The sequence below is a fragment of the Phyllobates terribilis genome, unplaced genomic scaffold (genome assembly GCF_046119375.1).
Source record: "Phyllobates terribilis strain yellow unplaced genomic scaffold, ASM4611937v1 Scaffold_1__5_contigs__length_1240528914, whole genome shotgun sequence".
Lineage (NCBI taxonomy): Eukaryota > Metazoa > Chordata > Amphibia > Anura > Dendrobatidae > Phyllobates > Phyllobates terribilis.
Genome location: NW_027362761.1, coordinates 233996336 through 234017034, shown reverse-complemented (window position 1 = coordinate 234017034; position 20699 = coordinate 233996336). Strand labels below are relative to the sequence as shown.

The following is a 20699-nucleotide window of genomic DNA, read 5'->3' as shown; positions in this document are numbered from 1 at the left end:
CAAATCAGAAAAACTATACTACATTTCTAATTAGAGGTATTTGCTAATATTATTGTTATTACACCTACTACATTTTGGGATAGGATCTTGGAGATGGGAATACCCCTTTAAGGCTTCATATCAGAGACCTCACATGGCAATGGAAGTACATTTTCCATGCCATATTTATGAAATTTGAGTTGGACTCAATCCATTACTATATCCATGATCAGGGGAGCATATTCCCCTATTTGCTGCAGAATGAGTGGCAAGTAAAAGTCCATTCCACTCTGGTAGCTCCGGTTGCTGTTGCCACCCTCTGGGTCAAACAGTTCTGGAACCAGATCCATAACTGGGTCTCCTAGTGCTACACTGCTCCTGGGCTCTGGTACCTCATTGTGTTTGTGCCTGGCATTGTTTTATTTGTCCTATTGAGTGTCTCCCTTGTGCAGTGTCTAATTCCCCTGCCCTTTGCAATGAGCGCAGCGTCCGTACTGTTGTCTGCATAGATGAATAGTGATAAGCAGTGATAGTGATAAGCAGGCAGCAGAGTGGTATCACTATACCCCGCAGAGACCAATGACGTCACTTGCATGGGCGGCGCTGGTCTCCTGCACGCCGTGTATAGTGACACCGCTCTGCTGCCAGCTTACTATTATTCATCTATATAGACAACAGACCGGACGCTGATAAAGTCAAGGTTAAAAACTTGTGCCCTATTCATCAAAAAGTTTTCGCCAGAAACAATGAAAAAAAAATGTAACTTCTGGAGTACATTTATGGTAGTAGTGCACAGCAGCTGAAAAATGTGCCAAATTCATTAAGAGAAAGAAGCCTTTTAACCTCTTTACCCCCGAAGGTTGTTTGCACGTTAGTGACCAGGCCAATTTTTACAATTCTGACCACTGTCACTTTATGAGGTAATAACTCTGGAACACTTCAACGGATCCCCCTGATTCTGAGATTGTTTTCTCGTCACATGTTGTACTTCATGATAGTGATAACATTTCTTTGATATGACTTGCGTTACTTTGTGAAAAAATCAGAAATTTTGCAATTTTCAAACATTGAATTTTCATGCCCTTAAATCAGAGAGATATGTCACACAATAGTTAATAAATAACATTTCCCACATGTCTACTTTACATCAGCACAATTTTGGAACCAAAATTTTTTTTTTGCTAGGAAGTTATAAGGGTTAAAAGTTGACCAGCGATTCTCATTTTTCCAACAAAATTTACAAAACCATTTGTTTTAGGGATCACATCACATTTGAAGTGACTTTGAGGGGCCTTTATGACAGAAAATACCCAAAAGTGACACCATTCTAAAAACTGCACCCTCAAGGTGCTTAAAACCACATTCAAGAAGTTTATTAACCCTTCAGGTGCTTCACAGGAATTTTTGGAATGTGGAAGGAAAAAATTAACATTTACTTTTTTTCACAAAAATGTTACTTTAGACCCAAATTTTTTTATTTTCGCAAAGGTAACAGAAAAAATGGACCATAAAATTTGTTGTGCAATTTCTCCTGAGTACGCCGATACCCCATATGTGGGGAAAATACACTGTTTGGGCGCACCGCAGGGTTCAGAAGGGAGGGAGCACTGTGTGACTTTTTGAAAGCAAAATTGGCTGGAATCGAGAGCGAACACCATGTCAAGTTTGGAGAGCCCCTGATGTGCCTAAACAGTGGAAACCTCCCACAAGTCACCCGATTTTGGAAACTAGACCCCTCAAGGATTTTATCAAGGTGTATAGTGAACATTTTGAACCCAGAGGTACGACAAAGAATTTGGTAACGTTAGGTCATCATATTGAATAAGTTGCCATTAGTCTTGAGTGCAAGTGCTTGCTACTTGAGTTTGCATCGGGTACTCGGGTAAGCACAATGTATCGCGAGTGCTCGAGTGACATGCTCGAGTCCCCGCCCCTTATGTTTCACGGTTGTTAGACACACAAAAAACCATGCGGGGATCGCTTGTGTATGGTAGGCAATCCCCGCGTGTTTTTTTGGCTGTATAACAGCCGCAAAACATATGGGGCAGAGACTCGAGTATGTCACTCGAGCACCCGCGATACTCGGTGCATACCCGAGCACCTGATGCAAACTCAAGTAGCAAGTACCTGCGCTCAACACTAGTCGCCATATTGTTTTATTTTTTCTTTACTTTTGAAAAAATCCTAACCCCAACAAAACCCTAACCCCAACCCCAACCCTAATACAACCCCAACCGCACCCCAACCCTACCCTAACCCCAGCACAACCGTAACCCTAGCACAACCCTAACCCTAGCGTTTATTTTTTATTCCGTTCCTCGTGCGGTATAAGTGATTAGATGAAGTTACTCTTCGGGTTGGTGCGATTACAGCGATATAAGATTCATATCGGGTGTGATGAATGGCAGCAGAGAGATCCCGCAGAATCCCACCGCTGCCACCACTTGTGAGAGATCCACACCTCGCCACCCGCCTGAAGTCACAATTCAATCAGACTGATCAAGGGACACGGATCTGCCCTTTGAACCAACGTGACGTTCCACAGACCCCTCGGGGACGCGCAAGATCAGATTGGTACAGTTCTACACAGACACTTCCTGTCCACACGGGTACAGAAAGGCACAGGGAGTGAGAAGAGGTGGCCCACTCACTCACACCCCCGACAAGCTGAGAGGTCCCTTCACTAGCCCCAGTGAAGCAGAACCTTATCAGCTTGGTCGAGCTGTCACCAGTTTCTATTAGATATACAGTACAGACCAAAAGTTTGGACACACCTTCTCATTTAAAGATTTTTCTGTATTTTCATGACTATGAAAATTGTACATTCACACTGAAGGCATCAAAACTATGAATTAACACATGTGGAATTATATACTTAACAAAAAAGTGTGAAACAACTGAAAATATGTCTTATATTCTAGGTTCTTCAAAGTAGCCACCTTTTGCTTTGATGACTGCTTTGCACACTCTTGGCATTCTCTTGATGAGCTTCAAGAGGTAGTCACCGGAAATGGTTTTCACTTCACAGGTGTGCCCTGTCAGGTTTAATAAGTGGGATTTCTTGCCTTATAAATGGGGTTGGGACCATCAGTTGTGTTGTGCAGAAGTCTGGTGGATACACAGCTGATAGTCCTACTGAATAGACTGTTAGCAGCTCTTTTCTTGCCATAATACAAATTCTAAGTAAAGAAAAACGAGTGGCCATCATTACTTTAAGAAATGAAGGTCAGTCAGTCCGAAAAATTGGGCAAACTTTAAAAGTGTCCCCAAGTGCAGTTGCAAAAACCATCAAGCGCTACAAAGAAACTGGCTCACATGAGGACCACCCCAGGAAAGGAAGACCAAGAGTCACCTCTGCTTCTGAGGATAAGTTTATCCGAGTCACCAGCCTCAGAAATCGCAGGTTAACAGCAGCTCAGATTAGAGACCAGGTCAATGCCACACAGAGTTCTAGCACCAGACACATCTCTTCAACAACTGTTAAAAGGAGACTTTGTGCAGCAGGCCTTTATGGTAAAATATCAGCTAGGAAACCACTGCTAAGGACAGGCAACAAGCAGAAGAGACGTGTTTGGGCTAAAGAACACAAGGAATGGACATTAGACCAGTGGAAATCTGTGCTTTGGTCTGATGAGTCCAAATTTAAGATCTTTGGTTCCAACCACCGTGTCTTTGTGCGACGCAGAAAAGGTGAACGGATGGACTCTACATGCCTGGTTCCCACCGTGAAGCATGGAGGAGGAGGTGTGATGGTGTGGGGGTGCTTTGCTGGTGACACTGTTGGGGATTTATTCAAAATTTAAGGCATACTGAACCAGCATGGCTACCACAGCATCTTGCAGCAGCATGCTATTCCATCCGGTTTGCGTTTAGTTGGACCATCATTTATTTTTCAACAGGACAATGACCCCAAACACACCTCCAGGCTGTGTAAGGGCTATTTGACCAAGAAGGAGAGTGATGGGGTGCTACGCCAGATGACCTGGCCTCCACAGTCACCAGACCTGAACCCAATCGAGATGGTTTGGGGTGAGCCGGACCGCAGAGTGAAGGCAAAAGGGCCAACAAGTGCTAAGCATCTCTGGGAACTCCTTCAAGATTGTTGGAAGACCATTTCCGGTGACTACCTCTTGAAGCTCATCAAGAGAATGCCAAGATTGTGCAAAACAGTCATCAAAGCAAAAGGTGGCTACTTTGAAGAACCTAGAATATAAGACATATCTTCAGCTGTTTCACACTTTTTTGTTAAGTATATAATTCCACATGTGTTAATTCATAGTTTTGATGCCTTCAGTGTGAATGTACAATTTTCATAGTCATGAAAATACAGAAAAATCTTTAAATGAGAAGGTGTGTCCAAACTTTTGGTCTGTACTGTAAGTCCCCAGTTCGTTAACGGCAATTATATCGGACCAGAAACCCGCCCTGGTAGCATGAGGATTAAGCCGAACAACAGACGTGTGGGTTTGTGAATCGAGTTAAAAGAGCAGCCCAAGGTTAAATTATATATTTAATCGCCTTAGGGGCACACTAGACATTACACTATATACATAAGGCTTATACATACATAACGGTCAGAGATGTAAACACAATAGTAGTGGTACAAAAGATATAAAGCAGTTAATAAGAGTCAATTACCAGTCAGATGAAAGGCCTGGCTTGCGGGGGGAGGGGCTGGCACATGGGAGGCTTGTGGGGCCCTCTCTTTGTTGCAGGACTTCTCCCACACGATGTATCCTCGCAACCTCCAAGGGAAAAAGACCATGGAGCTAGAGCTCTGGAGCTCTTAACCTCTCTGGATCACTCCCCCTCCTGCTTCCTGGCTGAACCTAAATCTCCACCCCTGGCATCTCTCAACTAAAAACCCCCAAAACTAAAATGGGCTATACTTCCTTAATGGACGGTCCTAGGGAGACGGTTCTAGTGACATTGTATCCAGCCGGGCCCCTCCTACGCGTGGATACCAAGCACAGGGGCCTTAAGGGATCCCGCAAGGATGTCTCCCTTTCCCTACGTGCTGGACTGTGCTGAAAGCCAGGGTGGCACTCATCCGCTTCGTGTTTCCAAAAATCTATTTGGTTTATCACTGGGATGTATCGTATTCCCATAACTCGGTGTTGAATTATAATTGTCTGATTCAAAGAATATGCCGCATGGCTTGGAAGCCACAGAGGGCCTTCCTGTGCAGCTCCACTGCTGCTAGTGGGGGGTTGTCACTCACTGCGTCTCTCAGCCCTCTCCTTTCTTCTTGCTGCTGAAGTGTCCAGTTACAGCTCTGATCTGTATAATCCCCCGCTAAACAGGGCTCAATGATTGACATGGGATTATGTTTTCAATATTCTTCACATCGGGTTTTTATGTTTGGCAGTGTGACACACTAAATATACTTTTTTTTGCAAACACTAGATTTTGCAATCATTTTTCCATATTTCGGCCGACAGTCATGTAGGGGCTTGTTTTTTGCGGGACAAGTTGACGTTTTTATTGGTACCATTTTCGGGCAAATTAAATTTTTTAATCGCTTTCTATTCTGATTTTCGGGAGGCAAAATAAACAAAAAACAACAATTCAGAAATTGTTTTTTTTTTCATGTCGTTCTGCGTGTGGTAAAATTGATAAGGCAGCTTTATTCTTTGGGTCAGTACGTTTACAGCGATACTACATTTATACAGTTTTTTTAATGTTTTGGCGCTTTTACACAAACTTTTATAGAAAAAAAAATTTTTTACATCGCTTTATTCTGAGAGATATAACTTTTTTATTTTTCTCCTGTTGGTGCTGAATGGCAGCTTCTTTTTTTGTGGCACAAGATGACGTTTTCAGGGGTACCAATTTTATTTACACTCGTCTTTTTGATCGTGTTTTATTTAATTTTTTGTTTGGCGGTATGATGATAAAGCATTGTTTTTTGCTTCTTTTTTTTTTACCATGTTCACTAAAGGGGTTAACTAGTGGGACAGTTTTATAGGTCAGGTCGTTGCAGATGCGGTGATACCAAATATGTGTACTTTAATTGTTTTTTTTCATAATAATATTTATTTATGGGTACAGAATATTTTCATTTTTTTCTATTATTTTTTCATTTTATATTTTTTTTATATATTTTTACAAAAAAATTTTTTTCACTCTGACACGTTTTTTCACTTTTACACATTGTCCCACTATGGGACTTTCATTTTTTGCAGGCTGATCGCTTGAATAGCATAAGGACACAGCAGCATCCTTATGCTATGCAGACTGTCAGCTCTGCACTGGCAAAAAGTTAGATAGATCGTGCACTGCGCACGATCTATATCTTCCTATTGCCTGGTGACCCGGATGTTGTCATGACGACATCAGGTCACCATGGCAACGATCGGGACTCCGCACTGACAGCCTCTGCCTGCCCCGGAAATGCTACAATCTACTATTATCGCAGTATTTCGGGGGTTAATGTGCTGGGAGCGGTGAGGGACCGCTCCTGGCATATAGTACGGGGTGTCAGCTGTCAGAATCAGCCTCTGTGCGGGCGCGATCACATTGTCATAATAGTACGTACCTGGCCCATAAGGCCCAGGGCACAGGGACGTACTATTACTGACAATGTCAGAAAGGGGTTAAAGGAAATCAGTCACCAGTATTTAACTTCCCCATCTGTCTTTTTTATCTGCTGCAGATCTACTACAACTTTGTATAACCCCATCCATACCACTGATTGGCAGCTTTCATTGTAAATAGTATATGGGCAGAAAGTTGCCAATCAGTGGTGGGTGCTGGGTTATATAGCGCTCATGAATATGCTGGAATACCTGGCAGCATGTTTTTTAGTCCTTTAATGATAATCGCCTGCTGATAAAATAGATTTTATCAAGACTACACTAAGCAGACCAGTAAGTGACATATCAATGGATGCTCCTCTTAGATTAGGTGGCAAAAACCTGGTGACAGATTCCCTTTCATGAATTTGGTGCATTCTCCTCCAGTACACTATTCATCAGGACTGGCACACAAAACACCAGTCTTGTGCGGTCTTTGACCTTACTTTACATGTCCATATTTTGGTTAGTATATTGTATCAGTATTTGTAACTGTTAGAACCCTCCTGTTAGTTTTTGCTATCTTGTGTTTTGCGGTCACGTGACCATCTGCCTATATGTTCCAGCTCCGCCCTTCTGGCTTTGCTGGACTTCAGTGTTTGACTGTCTCTCTAGTCAGGTGCTTCGGTGCCTATCTCTGTCTAGTTCGCTTGGTCCTCTGGGACCTCTAGTACTTTTTGTCTGTTTGTCTTTTGTGCTCTGCAACAACTTCTGTTTAGGAGGTGTCCCATTTTTGTCCCAGTCCTTAGTTCTTTTAGGGACCCCTCCCTTAATTCTATAGGTCTTCGTTCAGACTAGCCGAGGACTTAGGCGGGTCTGTTCACAAGGAACAGGCAGCCCGCTACATCGTAGGGATTCAGCTTAGTCTTAATGTAGGGACAGCTTTCCCCTATCTTTCCTTAGTTTATGTTGCAGATCATAACAGTAAGTCCAGCCCAAAAAACTTAAAGGAAAGAAATTCGGGGATCAGTATGGTTTCCGTCCAGGATTTGGCTCAACGCCTGCAGGGATTGTCGCTGGAGGTGGCCGAGCTTCAGCAACACGTGAGTAGCTGTCCTGGAGCGCATTTTGTTCAACCGAAGGTAGGACTGCCTGATGTTTTTTATGGTAAACAGCAAGATTTTTTTTTCCTTTAAAAATGCTTGTTTGCTATATTTTAGTTTGAGACCAAGATCCTCTGGGAACGAATCACAGCGCATTGGTTTTATTATGTCACTTTTGCGCAATGAACCACAGGGTTGGGCCTTTTCTCTCCAGCCTAATGATCCGTGTTTAAGTTCTGTGGAAGAATTTTTTTCTGCTATGGGGCTATTATATGACGATCCTGATCAAATCTCATCTGGTGAATCAGAACTTAGACGTTTGAATCAGGGGTCAGATGATGTTGAAAATTATTGCACACACTTCAGGAGATGGGCCTCAGAAGTGAAATGGAATGATTCTGCGCTGAGATGTTTATTTCTTGCTGGTCTGAGTGAAAGGGTTAAGGATTTGCTAATTGCATTCCCTGCACCTGAGACTCTGCAGGAGGCTATGCAGTTAGCTGTTCGTGTGGACAGGAGACTGAGGTACAGGGTGAATGGTGTAAAAACCCATGTAACGTCAGGTCCTAGTTTCCAGAAATTCTGCTCTGACAGCGGAGAACCAATGGAGGTGGGGGCAATGTCACTCCGCTCTCAGGAAAGAGACCGGAGATTCGCCGAACGTTTATGTCTTTATTGTGGTAAAGCTGATCATTTGATTAAGTATTGTGAGCGTCGTTTAAGTAAAGAAAAAAAAAATGTCAGTTACACCCGTATTGCTTGTTTACGCTCTGCAGTAGTATTTCTTTCTGGGAGTACTACTCTGCAGGGAGATTTGATTGAATTTCAGGTATTTGTGGATTGTGGTTCAACACAATGTGATTGATAAAGGGTTTTTAGAAAACCTTAAATTGAAATCCAAACCTTTGTCATCACCTATTTCTGTGGTTGCAATTGATAACACTCCTTTGAAATGTATTACTCACAAGACTGCTGCATTTTCCCTCACTATCAATGGAGTTCACCAAGAAATTTTGGACTTGGTTGTTTGGATAATTTGCCCTCTCCAGTTGTTCTAGGATTGCCTTGGTTAAAACTGCACAATCCTTTATTGGACTGGTCTACGAATGTGATTAAGTCTTGGAGTACGAAGTATGATAAATTTAATGGTCGCATTGTGGCTGTGGAAAAAGGAGAATTACCGGTACCTATTCAGGATTTTTGGAGGGTTTTTTCGGAGGAGGAGTCGCAAGTTTTACCTCCTCATAGGGATTATGATTGCGCCATTGAGTTTGTTCCGGGTGCTACTCTTCCCAAAAGTCGCCTGTTTAACCCCTTAATAACATCTGACGTACTAATACGCGTCTGTGCCCTGGGACTTAAGAGCCAGACCAGTATTAGTACGTCATCGCGATCGCGCGCGCACACAGGCTGTGCGGGCGCGATCGCCGCCGGGTGTGAGCTGATTGTCACAGCTGACACCCGGTACTATGTGCAGGGAGCGGTCCTGCACCGCTCCCAGCACATTAACCCCCGCGATGCTGCGATCGAAGTCGATCACGGCATTGCGGGGGCAAGGGGAGGTGATCGGCGATACTCACCTCCTCTTCCGGCTTCCAGCGCAGTCTGCAAAGGCTTCCCGGGTGTTGCCATGACGACCCGATGTCGTCATGACAACATCCGGGTCACCAGAGAGCAGGAAGATTGCATGGACATGCGCAGTGCATCTCCAAGCAATCTTCACACTGTGCACTTCTGACAGCCTTCATGGCATAGGGATGGTGCTCCATTCCTGTGCCATGCAGGCGATCAGAAAAAAAAAGTGAAAGTCCCAGAGTGGGACAAAGTAATAAAGTGTATAAACTGTGTGAAAGTGGGAAAAAAAAAAATAAAATAATGTGCAAAAATATTATAAAAAAATAAAAAAAATAATACACCAAAAATAAAAATATAATGTACCCATCAATAAATATTATTATAAAAAAAAATAAAAAAAAAAACAATAAAAGTACACATATTTTGTATCGCCGCATCCGGAAAAACCTGACCTATAAAACTGTCCCACTAGTTAACCCCTTCAGTGAACACGGTAAAAAAAAAAAAAAAAAAAAAAAAACGAAGCAAAAAACAATGCTTTATCACCATACCGCCAAACAAAAAGTGGAATAACACGCGATCAAAAAGACGCATATAAATAAAAATGATACCGCTGAAAACGTCATCTCGTCCCGCAAAAAACAAGCCGCCATACAGCTCCATCAGCCGAAAAATAAAAAAGTTATAGCTCTCAGAATAAAGCGATACTAAAAAATATTTTTTTCTATAAAATAGCTTTTATTGTGAATAAGCGCCAAAACATAGAAAAATGATACAAATGTGGTACCGCTGTAAACGTACTGACCCGAAGAATAAAGCTACCTCATCAATTTTACCACACGCGGAACAGAATAAAAAAAAAAAAAAAAACAATTCCTGAATTGTTGGTTTTTGTTTATTCTGCCTCCCAAAAATCGGAATAGAAAGTGATCAAAAAATGTCACGTGCCTGAAAATGGCACCAATAACAACGTCAAGTCATCCCGCAAAAAACGAGCCGTCACATGACTGTCTGCCAAAATCTGGAAAAATTATAGCTCTCAAAATATGGCGATGCAAAAACTAGATTTTACAAAAAATGCGTCTTTTAGTGTGTGACAGCTGTCAGTCATAAAAACCCCATATGATTCTGGCATTGCTGTAATCACACCGACCCGAAGAATAAAGTCGTCTAATCACTTATACCGCACAAGGAACGGCGTCAAAAATAAACTCTTGGGTTAGGATTGGGCTAGGGTTAGGGCTGGGTTTGGGGCTAGGGTTGTGCTGGGGCTAGGGTTGTGCTAGGGTTAGGGCTGGGGTTGGGATTTTTTTCAAAAGTAAGAAAAAAAGATGACGATATGGCGACTAGTGTTGAGAACAAGTGCTCGCCACTTGAGTTTGCATCGGGTGCTTTGGTATGCATTGAGTATCGTGGGTATTTGAGTGACATGCTCGAGTCTCTGCCCCATATGCTTCGCGGCCAAAAAACTTGCCTGCCATGCACGAGCAATCCCCGCATATTTTTTTTTGGGTGTCTAATAACCGTGAAACATGCGGAGCAGGGACTCGAGCATGTCACTCGAGCACACGCTGTACATGGTGCATACCTGAGTACCCGATGCAAACTCAAGTAGCGAGCACTTGCGCTCAAGAATAATGACAACTTATTCAATATGATGACCTAATGTAAACAAATTCTGTGCCGTACCTCTGGGTTCAAAATGTTCACTATACACCTTAATAAAATCCTTGAGGGGTATAGTTTCCAAAATGGGGACACTTGTGGGGGAGCTCCACTGTTTAGGCACATCACGGGCTCTCCAAACGCGACATGGTGTCCGCTAACAAATTGAATGGAAAATCGGCTCAAATTGTTAGCGGACACCACATTGCGTTTGGAGAGCCCCTCTGTGCCCAAACTTTGGAGCTCCCCCACAAGTGACCCCATTTTGGAAACTAGACCCCCCAAGGCACCTATCTAGATGCATAGTGAGCAGTTGGAACCCCTAGGTGCTTCACAAATTGATTCGTAAAAACGAAAAAGTGTTTTTTTTTTCACTTTTTCATTATTACGAATCAATTTGTGAAGCACCTGGGGGTTCCAAGTGCTCACTATGCATCTAGAAAGGTGCCTTGGGGGGTCTAGTTTCCAAAATGGGGTCACTTGTGAGGGAGCTCCAAAGTTTGGGCACAGAGGGGCTCTCCAAACGCAATGTGGTGTCCGCTAACAATTTGAGCCGATTTTCCATTCAATTTGTTAACGGATACCATGTTGCATTTAGAGCGTCCCTGTGAGCCAAAACATTGGAGCTCCCCCACAAGTGACCCCATTTTGGAAACTAGACCCCCCAAGGCACCTATCTAGATGCATAGTGAGCAGTTTGAACCCCTAGGTGCTTCACAAATTGATTCGTAAAAATGAAAAAGTGTTTTTTTTTTTCACTTTTTCATTATTACGAATCAATTTGTGAAGCACCTGGGGGTTCCAAGTGCTCACTATGCATCTAGAAAGTTGCCTTGGGGGGGTCTAGTTTCCAAAATGGGGTCACTTGTGGGGGAGCTCCAAAGTTTGGGCACAGAGGGGCTCTCCAAACGCAACATGGTGTCCGCTAATTATTCAAGCAAATTTTACAATCAAAAAGTCAAATGGCGCTCCTTCCCTTCCGAGCCCTACAGTGCGCCCAAACAGTGTTTTTTCCCCAAATATTGGGTATCTGCGTGCCCAGGGGAAATTGCACAACAAATTTTGCGGTCCATTTTTTCTTGTTACCCCTGTGAAAATAAAAAAAAATTGGGTCTAAAGTAACATTTTTGTGAAAAAAGTTAAATGTTCATTTTTTTCTTCCACATTCAAAAAATTCCTATGAAGCACCTGAAGGGTTAATAAAGTTCTTGAATGTGGTTTTGAGCACCTTGAGGGGTGCAGTTTTTAGAATGGTGTCACTTTTGGGTATTTTCTGTCATAAAGACCTCTCAAAGTGACTTCAAATGTGATGTGGTCCCTAAAAAAATGGTTTTGTAAATTTTGTTGGAAAAATGAGAAATCGCTGGTCAACTTTTAACCCTTATAGCTCCCTAACAAAAAAAATTTTGGTTCCAAAATTGTGCTGATGTAAAGTAGACATATGGGAAATGTTATTTATTAACTCTTTTGTGTGACATATCGCTCTGATTTCAGGGCTTAAAAATTCAAATTTTGAAAATTGCAAAATTTTCGCCAAATTTCCGTTTTTTTCACAAATAAACGCAAGTGATATCGAAGAAATTTTTCCACAATCATGAAGTACAATATGTCACGAAAAAACAATCTCAGAATCAGGGGGATCCGTTGAAGCGTTCCAGAGTAATTACCTCATAAAGTGACAGTGGTCAGAATTGTAAAAATTGGCCCGGTCATTAACGTGCAAACCACCCGCGGGGCTTAAGGGGTTAATCTGACTATCCCTGAAAGAAAGGCTTTGGAGGAGTACATACAGACTAGCCTGGCTGCTGGTCACATTAGACCTTCTAAGTCGCCTGTGGCAGTTGGATTCTTCTTTGTTAAAAAAAAGGACGGCGGTTTACGCCCATGTCTGGATTTTCATGAAATTAATAAGATTACCGTACGCAATTCCTACCCATTGCCGTTAATTCCTGACTTGTTTAACCAGTTAGTGGGAGCCAATTGGTTCTCCAAAATTGATCTCCGGGGGGCATACAATTTGTTACGAGTGAAGGAGGATGATGAATGGAAAACTGCTTTTAAGACTCCGGTAGGTCATTTTGAGAATCTGGTGATGCCTTTTGGTCTTACCAATGCACCTGCATTTTTTCAGAACCTTATTAATGACATCCTGAGACCTTTGATTGGTAAGAATGTGGTTGTGTATTTGGATGACATTTTGATTTATTCGCCAGATCTGGAGTCCCATTGGCAGAGTGTACGTGAAGTTTTGCAGTTATTGAGTGATAATTCACTCTTTGCTAAACTGGAGAAATGTGAGTTCGCTGTGCAGAAAATTACCTTTTTGGGCTACATGGTCTCCAGCGAGAGCTTTGAGATGGACCCTGTGAAGGTTCAGGCTGTGCAGGAATGGCCTAGGCCTATTGGTTTGAAATCTATACAGAGATTTTTGGGTTTTGCCAATTATTACAGGAAATCCATTAAGAATTTTTCTGTAATTGTTAAACCTCTATCCGATCTCACCAAGAAAGGTGCGAATACGGCCCAGTGGACTACTGAGGCCATTGAAGCGTTTGAGTATCTCAAAGAGAGGTTCAGTTCTGCCCCTATCCTTATGCAGCCTGATGAGACCAAGCCTTTTTTGGTCGAGGTCGATGCTTCATCGGTGGGGGTCGGAGCAGTTTTGTCTCAGGAGAACAAGGGTGGAGTGCATTCTTGTGCCTTCTTTTCGAGGAAATTTTCAGAAACCGAACTGAATTATGATGTTGGAAATCGGGAGTTGCTGGCTATTAAACTTGCGTTTGAACACTGGCGTCATTTTTTGGAAGGCGCTAGATTTCCTATTCAGGTTTTCACAGATCATAAGAATTTGATCCATCTGGATGCTGCCAAGCGCTTGAATGCCCGTCAAGCAAGGTGGGCACTTTTTTTTTCTCGGTTTCATTTTTCTGTTACCTATATCCCTGGTACTAAGAATGTTAAAGCCGATGCTTTATCTCGCAGCTTCTCTCCTACGGTCGGTGCCGAGGAGGAGGAGAGCATTTTACAGAAAGGAGTTGTGGTGGCAGCTTTGGACTCCGTTTTGGAGAATGGGATTCTGAAAGTTCAAGATGATTCTCCATCTAACACTCCCCATGGGAGGTTGTTCGTGCCTAGAGCCTTTAGGAGAGATTTGTTTGTGGAGTGTTATGAGTCTCGGTTGGCAGGTCATCTAGGAATTTCGGAAACTAAGACTTATCAGTCGCAGTTTTTGGCGGCCTGGATAGCAGAAGGAAGTCATCAAGTGGGTGCATCAATGTACTGTGTGTGCTAGGTCAAAGGCTTCACATACTCCTGCTGCGGGGTTGCTTTGCCCTCTGGAGGTTCCTAGTGCGCCTTGGACGCATCTCACAATGGATTTTATTACTGATCTTCCTTTGTCCGAGGGTTTTACTGTCATCTGGGTGGTCGTGGACCGTTTTAGTAAGATGTGTCACTTGGTTCCGTTCATTAAGTTGCCCTGCGCTAAGACACTCGCTAAGACGTTTGTTAAGTAGATTGTCAAACTCCATGGCGTTCCCACAGATATTGTTTCTGATAGAGGACCTCAGTTTGTGGCTCGCTTTCGGCGTGCTTTTTGTGACAGGTTGGGAGTCCATTTGTCATTTTCGTCTGGTTATCATCCTGAGTCTAATGGACAGACTGAAAGAAAGAACCAGGATGTTGAACAGTTTTTGCGTTGTTTTGTGGCAGACAATCAAGAGGTGTGGTCTGAGTTTCTGCCTCTCGCAGAATTTGCTCTTAACAATCATACATCCTCCTCTGCTGGGTGTTCTCCTTTGTTTTGTTGTACTGGGAGACATCAGTCTTTTGGTTCGTTCTCCAAATTAGGGTCGGCGGAGCCGGAGGAGGAGAATTTTTCCGGTGATTTGGAGAGAGTTTGGACTAATGTACTTTGCAACCTTCAAGAGGCTAACAAGAAGTACAAGAAGTATTTTAACAGGAAACGTAAAGAGGTTTTGTTTACTGTGGGTGACATGGTTTGGTTGTCCTCAAGGAACCTGCGGTTGAGGATTCCCTCTAAAAAACTGGGTCCTAAGTTTGTGGGTCCATTTAAAGTGCTTCAGGTTGTTAACTCGTCTGCTGTTAGGTTGGATGTTCCTACTTCCTGGAAGAATAATCCTGTGTTTCATGTTTCCTTGTTGAAAAAGGCTGAAGTATCTGATAGGGACGCCACTGTCACAGTTCCCCCTGTGATGGAAGACGGCAAATTTGAAATTTTGCATATCTTGAATTCTAGATGGCATAGAGGGAGATTACAGTATCTTGTCTCCTGGAAGGGTTTCGGTCCCAAAGACAACTCCTCGGTAAGGACGGATGATGTCTCTGCTCCTAGGCTTGTTAAAGCTTTCCACAGGAGGTTTCCGGATAGGCCTGGGCCTGGAGGATCCTCATAAAAGAGGGGGTACTGTTAGAATCCTCCTGTTAGTTTTTGCTATCTTGTGTTTTGCGGTCACGTGACCATCTGCCTATATATTCCAGCTCCGCCCTTCTGGCTTTGCTGGACTTCAGTGTTTGACTGTCTCTCTAGCAAGGTGCTTCGGTGCCTATCTCTGTCTAGTTCGCTTGGTCCTATGGAACCTCTAGTACTTTTTGTCTGTTTGTCTTTTGTGCTCTGCAACAACTTCTGTTTAGGAGGTGTCCCATTTTTGTCCCAGTCCTTAGTTCTTTTAGGGACCGCTCCCTTAATTCTATAGGTCTTCGTTCAGACTAGCCGAGGACTTAGGCGGGTCTGTTCACAAGGAACAGGCAGTCCGCTACATTGTAGGGATTCAGCTTAGTCTTACTGTAGGGACAGCTTTCCCTTATCTTTCCTTAGTTCATGTTGCAGATCATAACAGTAACCTAAACTAGTAATAGCAATAAAACACAGAACAGGTGTGAACCTTTCATCATTTGATGACTTTTCTTTTTGTGTCTTGTGGTATTGATGACCGTATACACAGAGCGGTGACTGAACCAGCGTCGGCGCCGCCCCCGTGACTGAAACCCGAACGCTGCCGGGGGGGAATTCAGTTCATTTTCTCCCCGCTATGTATGGCTTAGTGTGGGCGTCGGGCGGGTTTATAACACTATTAGGCCGGGGTCCCACTAGTGTATGGCATCCGATTAGTAGAAATCCCATGTCCACTATGCATCTCCGTGCACCTGCGGCTCACCCACGGAAACTGACATGTGGCACGTCTTTCCAGACCACATCACGTCAATTTCTCTTGTGGGTCCGCATAATGGCTTTCCCCATAGACCTAACATCTAAGAGGAAAGTCCGCAGGTGAAAAAAAAAATTGGCACCGCTCATTTGCATATTAGGCCGTCGCTGGCTATTCCACAGTGTCGGGGCCGCACACGGCTCCAGATATTGTGGACATACCCTTAGGGTTAGGGTTAGGGTTTTGTTAGGATTAGGGTTGTGTTAGGGTTAGGTTAGGATTATTGTTAGGGTTGTGCTAGGATTAGGGTTGTGTTAGGATTAGGGGTAGAGTTGTGTTAGGATTAGGGTTAGGGTTGTGTTAGGGTTAGGATTAGGGTTGTGTTAAGGTTAGGGTTGTGCTGGGGTTAGGGTTGAGTTGGGGTTAGGGTTAGGATGAGGCCGGGGTCCCACTAGTGTATGGCATGCGATACGAGATATGCTAATGACATTCAGCTCCTGCTCTGCTGCAAGCGGGAGCCGAATGTCAGTGCTCCGATCCTCTCGCACAGAGAGGATCACAACACAGCTGCGGAGGGGACGGAGAAATAAATTTCTCTATTTCCTCTGTTGCTGACATCGGTGGTTATCGCCCTGCACTCGGGTGATATCAGAGCACAGTGCAATGTTTCACACGCACCCATAGGCTTATATGGGTGGGTGTAATCCGCATCCAGCATGCTGTGATTTTTTTCCAGCCCGATTGCAATCCGATCGCAGCTGGAAAAAGAAAACACCACTGAGCACACCATCATAGGATTAAATTGGTGATTTTTTAACGAATTGCATTTGTCTGATTTAATCGCAAGTGAGAGCGAGCCCTTAGGGTTAGGATTAGGGTTGTGTTAGGGTCAGGATTAGGGTTAGGGCTGTGTTAGGGTTGGGATTTTATCAAGAGTAAAGAAAAAAAAATGATGACGATATGGCAACTAGTGTTGGGTGCTACTTGATTTTGCATCGGGTACTTGGGTATGCACAGAGTATCGCGGGTGGTCGAGTGACATGCTTGAGTCCTCGCCCCACATATTTCGCGGCTGTTATACAGCCAAAAAAAAACTTGCGGGGATTGCCTGCCATACAAGAGCGATCACCGCATGCTTTTTTTGTGTGTCTAACAACTGTAAAACATGCTGGACAGGGACTCGAGCGTGTCCACTCGAGCACTCGCATTACATAGTACATATCCGAGTACCCGATGCAAACTCAAGTAGTGAGCACTTGCGCTCAAGACTAATGACAACATACTGAATATGATGACTTAATGTTATCAAATTTTGTGTCATACCTCTGGGTTCAAAATGTTCACTATACCCATTGATAAAATCCTTGAGGGGTGTAGTTTCCAAAATGGGGTCACTTGAAGGGGGTTTCCACTGCTTAGGTACATCAGGGGCTTTCCAAACGACACATGGCATCTTCTCTCGATTACAGCCAATTTTGCGTTCAAAAAGTCACACAGTGCTCCTTCCCTTCTGAACCCTGTCGCGCGCCCAAACAGTGGTTTTTCCCCACATATGAGGTATCAGCATACTCAGGAGAAATTGCACAACAAATTTTGTGGCCCATTTTCTCTTGTTACCCTTTTGAAAACAAAAAATTTGGGGCCTGAAGTAAAATTTGTGGGAAAAAAGTTAAATGTTAATTTTTTCTTTCCACGTTGCTTCAGTTCCTGTGAAGCACGTGAAGGGTTAATAAACTTCTTGAATGTGGTTTTGGTGCAGTTTTTAGAAAAGTGTCACTTTTGAGGATTTTCTGTCATGTAGACCCCCCAAAGTCACTTTAAATGTGATGTGGTCCCTAAAAAAAATTGTTTTTGTAAATTTGTTGGAAAAATTAAAAATCGCTGGTCAACTTTTAACGCTTATAACTTCCTAACACAAAAAAAAATTGTTTAAAAAATTATGCTGATGTAAAGTAGACATGTGGGGAATGTTATTTATTAACTATTTTGTTGGACTTATCTCTCTGATTTAAAGGCATAAAAATGAAAAGTTTGAAAATTGCAACATTTTTGCCAAATTTCCATATTTTTCAATAACAAACGCAAGTCATATCGAAGAAATTTTACCACTATCATGAAGTACAATATGTCACCAAAAAACAACCTCAGAATCAGTGGGATCCATTGAAGCGTTCCAGAGTTATTACCTCATGAAGTGACAGTGGTCAGAATTGTAAAATTTGGCTTGGTCATTAAAAGGGTATTCCCATCTCCAACATCCTATCCCAATATGTAGTAGGTGTAATAATGATATTAACAAATACCTCCAATTAGAAATATAGTATACTTTTTCTGATTCACTATGTCTCTTTCTTCATGTGCAATGCATTGCAGGACCTTAGGTATCCATGGTTACGTCCACTGATATGGTGACAGTTAGTTAGCTAGTTGCTAGTGGTCGGAACCATAGATACCTAAGGTCTTGCAATGCCTGCACATGAGGAAAGAGACATAGTGAATCAAAAAAACTATACTATATTTCTAGTTGGAGACATTTGGTAATATTATTATTACTCCCACTACATATTGAGATAGGATCTGGGAGATGGGAATACCCCTTTAAGGACATAATTGGCTCCGTCAATAAGGGGTTAAGTAAATTAGTGATATGTGTAAAAGTAAACAATTAAACTTCCCCTTGATGTTTTTATGGTTCCAATTGCGTATTAGTTTATGGATGCGCTTCATACGCGAATCCAGCTTTTTTGTTCATAATAGTCAGTATTTTTTCCAAACGTTTTCACCTAAAAAATTAGATCAATTTGCCCTTTTTTCCTAAAATCTTTTGTTGCTTAACATAGGTCTTGAATTGTTGGCCTAAGGCCACGGCCCCACTGTCATTATTTGGTCAGTATTTCTTCTCAGGAGTGGGAGCCAAAACCAGGAGTGAGTGATGAATACAGAATTGGTGACTCGTTTCTATTATACCTTTTCTCTGATTGTTCCTCACCTGCTTTTGGCTCCCACTCCTGAGAAAAAATACTGACCAAATACTGATAGTGGGACCGTGGCCTTACACCTTGTATTGTTCATGTTTTCAAGGTGAATGCAAAGCTGAACTTTGGGATCCTGAAAAACCCAGCAAAAATACAGCCAAAACGCAGCAAAACCTGCGTTTTGGCTTCAGCTTCTTTACTGTCAAGAGATCAAGTTTTGGCTGCAGAAAGAAACGCAAGAAAAAAGCAACGTGTGAATATAACAGTAGGTGTTTCCAGCCTCATAATATGTCACAATTTATAGATGCCAAAAATCAAAGCTTTAAAACAAAGCAACTGGTATTTATACTCACATTGTCTGAAATTGGCAGATATTTGCACGCAGTTCTGCATACGCTGCATAAGTCTGTGCAATGGAGGAGAAGGGACCATGTTAGATATTAACTAAAACTACATGCTGGCTCAGAGTCTTGAGGACAGGGTTCAAATATAATCAGCAACATCCACAACTACACAGAAGACAGGTTCGAGTCTGAGGACAGTGTAAATTTAACATTACTGTATCCAATGAGACACAATCAATGACTCTTTGGGCCTAGTCACACATTCACATCAGGGCAGGGGAGATTGTAAACCAAGATTCTGACAGCACTAATTTTCCACACCCCGGCTTCAGTATAACTGACTCCTTCATAAATGGCCAACACTTGACAAATTTACTGCAGAAGATCTTCTAATAATGCCTGTGCAGGTGGTTTTGTGGTTTTATGACTTTGTAAGTCGATATTCGAGAGGCAGAATTTAAAAAAAAAGTATATATATATATATATATATATATATATATATATATACAGTACAGACAAAAAGTTTGGAAACACCTTCTCATTTAAAGATTTTTCAGTATTTTCATGACTATGAAAATTGTACATTCACACTGAAGGCATCAAAACTATGAATTAACACATAAGTATATAATTCCACAACAAAAAAGTGTGAAACAACTGAAAATATGTCTTATATTCTAGGTTCTTCAAAGTAGCCACCTTTTGCTTTGATGACTGCTTTGCACACTCTTGGCATTCTCTTGATGAGCTTCAAGACGTAGTCACCGGAAATGGTTTTCACTTCACAGGTGTGCCCTGTCAGGTTTAATAAGTGGGATTTCTTGCCTTATAAATGGGGTTGGGACCATCAGTTGTGTTGTGCAGAACTCTGGTGGATACACAGCTGATAGTCCTACTGAATAGGCTGTTAAAATTTGTATTATGGCAAGAAAAAAGCAGCTAAGTAAAGAAAAACGAGTGGCCATCATTTCTTTAAGAAATGAAGGTCAGTCAGTCCGAAAAATTGGGAAAACTTTGAAAGTGTCCCCAAGTGCAGTTGCAAAAACCATCAAGCGCTACAAAGAAACTGGCTCACATGAGGACCGCCCCAGGAAAGCAAGACCAAGAGTCACCTCTGCTTCTGAGGATAAGTTTATCCGAGTCACCAGCCTCAGAAATCGCAGGTTAACAGCAGCTCAGATTAGAGACCAGGTCAATGCCACAAAGAGTTCTAGCAGCAGACACATATCTACAACAACTGTTAAGAGGAGACTTTGTGCAGCAGGCCTTCATGGTAAAATAGCTGCTAGGAAACCACTGCTAAGGACAGGCAACAAGCAGAAGAGACTTGTTTGGGCTAAAGAACACAAGAAATGGACATCAGACCAGTGGAAAT

At 42.6% G+C, this 20699-nt stretch overlaps 1 protein-coding gene across 1 annotated transcript in view; it reads right to left on the bottom strand.

Moving 5' to 3' along the window:
* RNF212B (ring finger protein 212B) overlaps positions 1–20699 on the bottom strand; it is a 190031-nt gene that overhangs the window by 135113 nt on the left and 34219 nt on the right. Inside the window, exon 3 of the mRNA XM_073666158.1 lies at positions 19334–19386. Within this exon, the coding sequence (XP_073522259.1) occupies positions 19334–19386 (53 nt within the window). The remainder of the gene's footprint in view (positions 1–19333; positions 19387–20699) is intronic.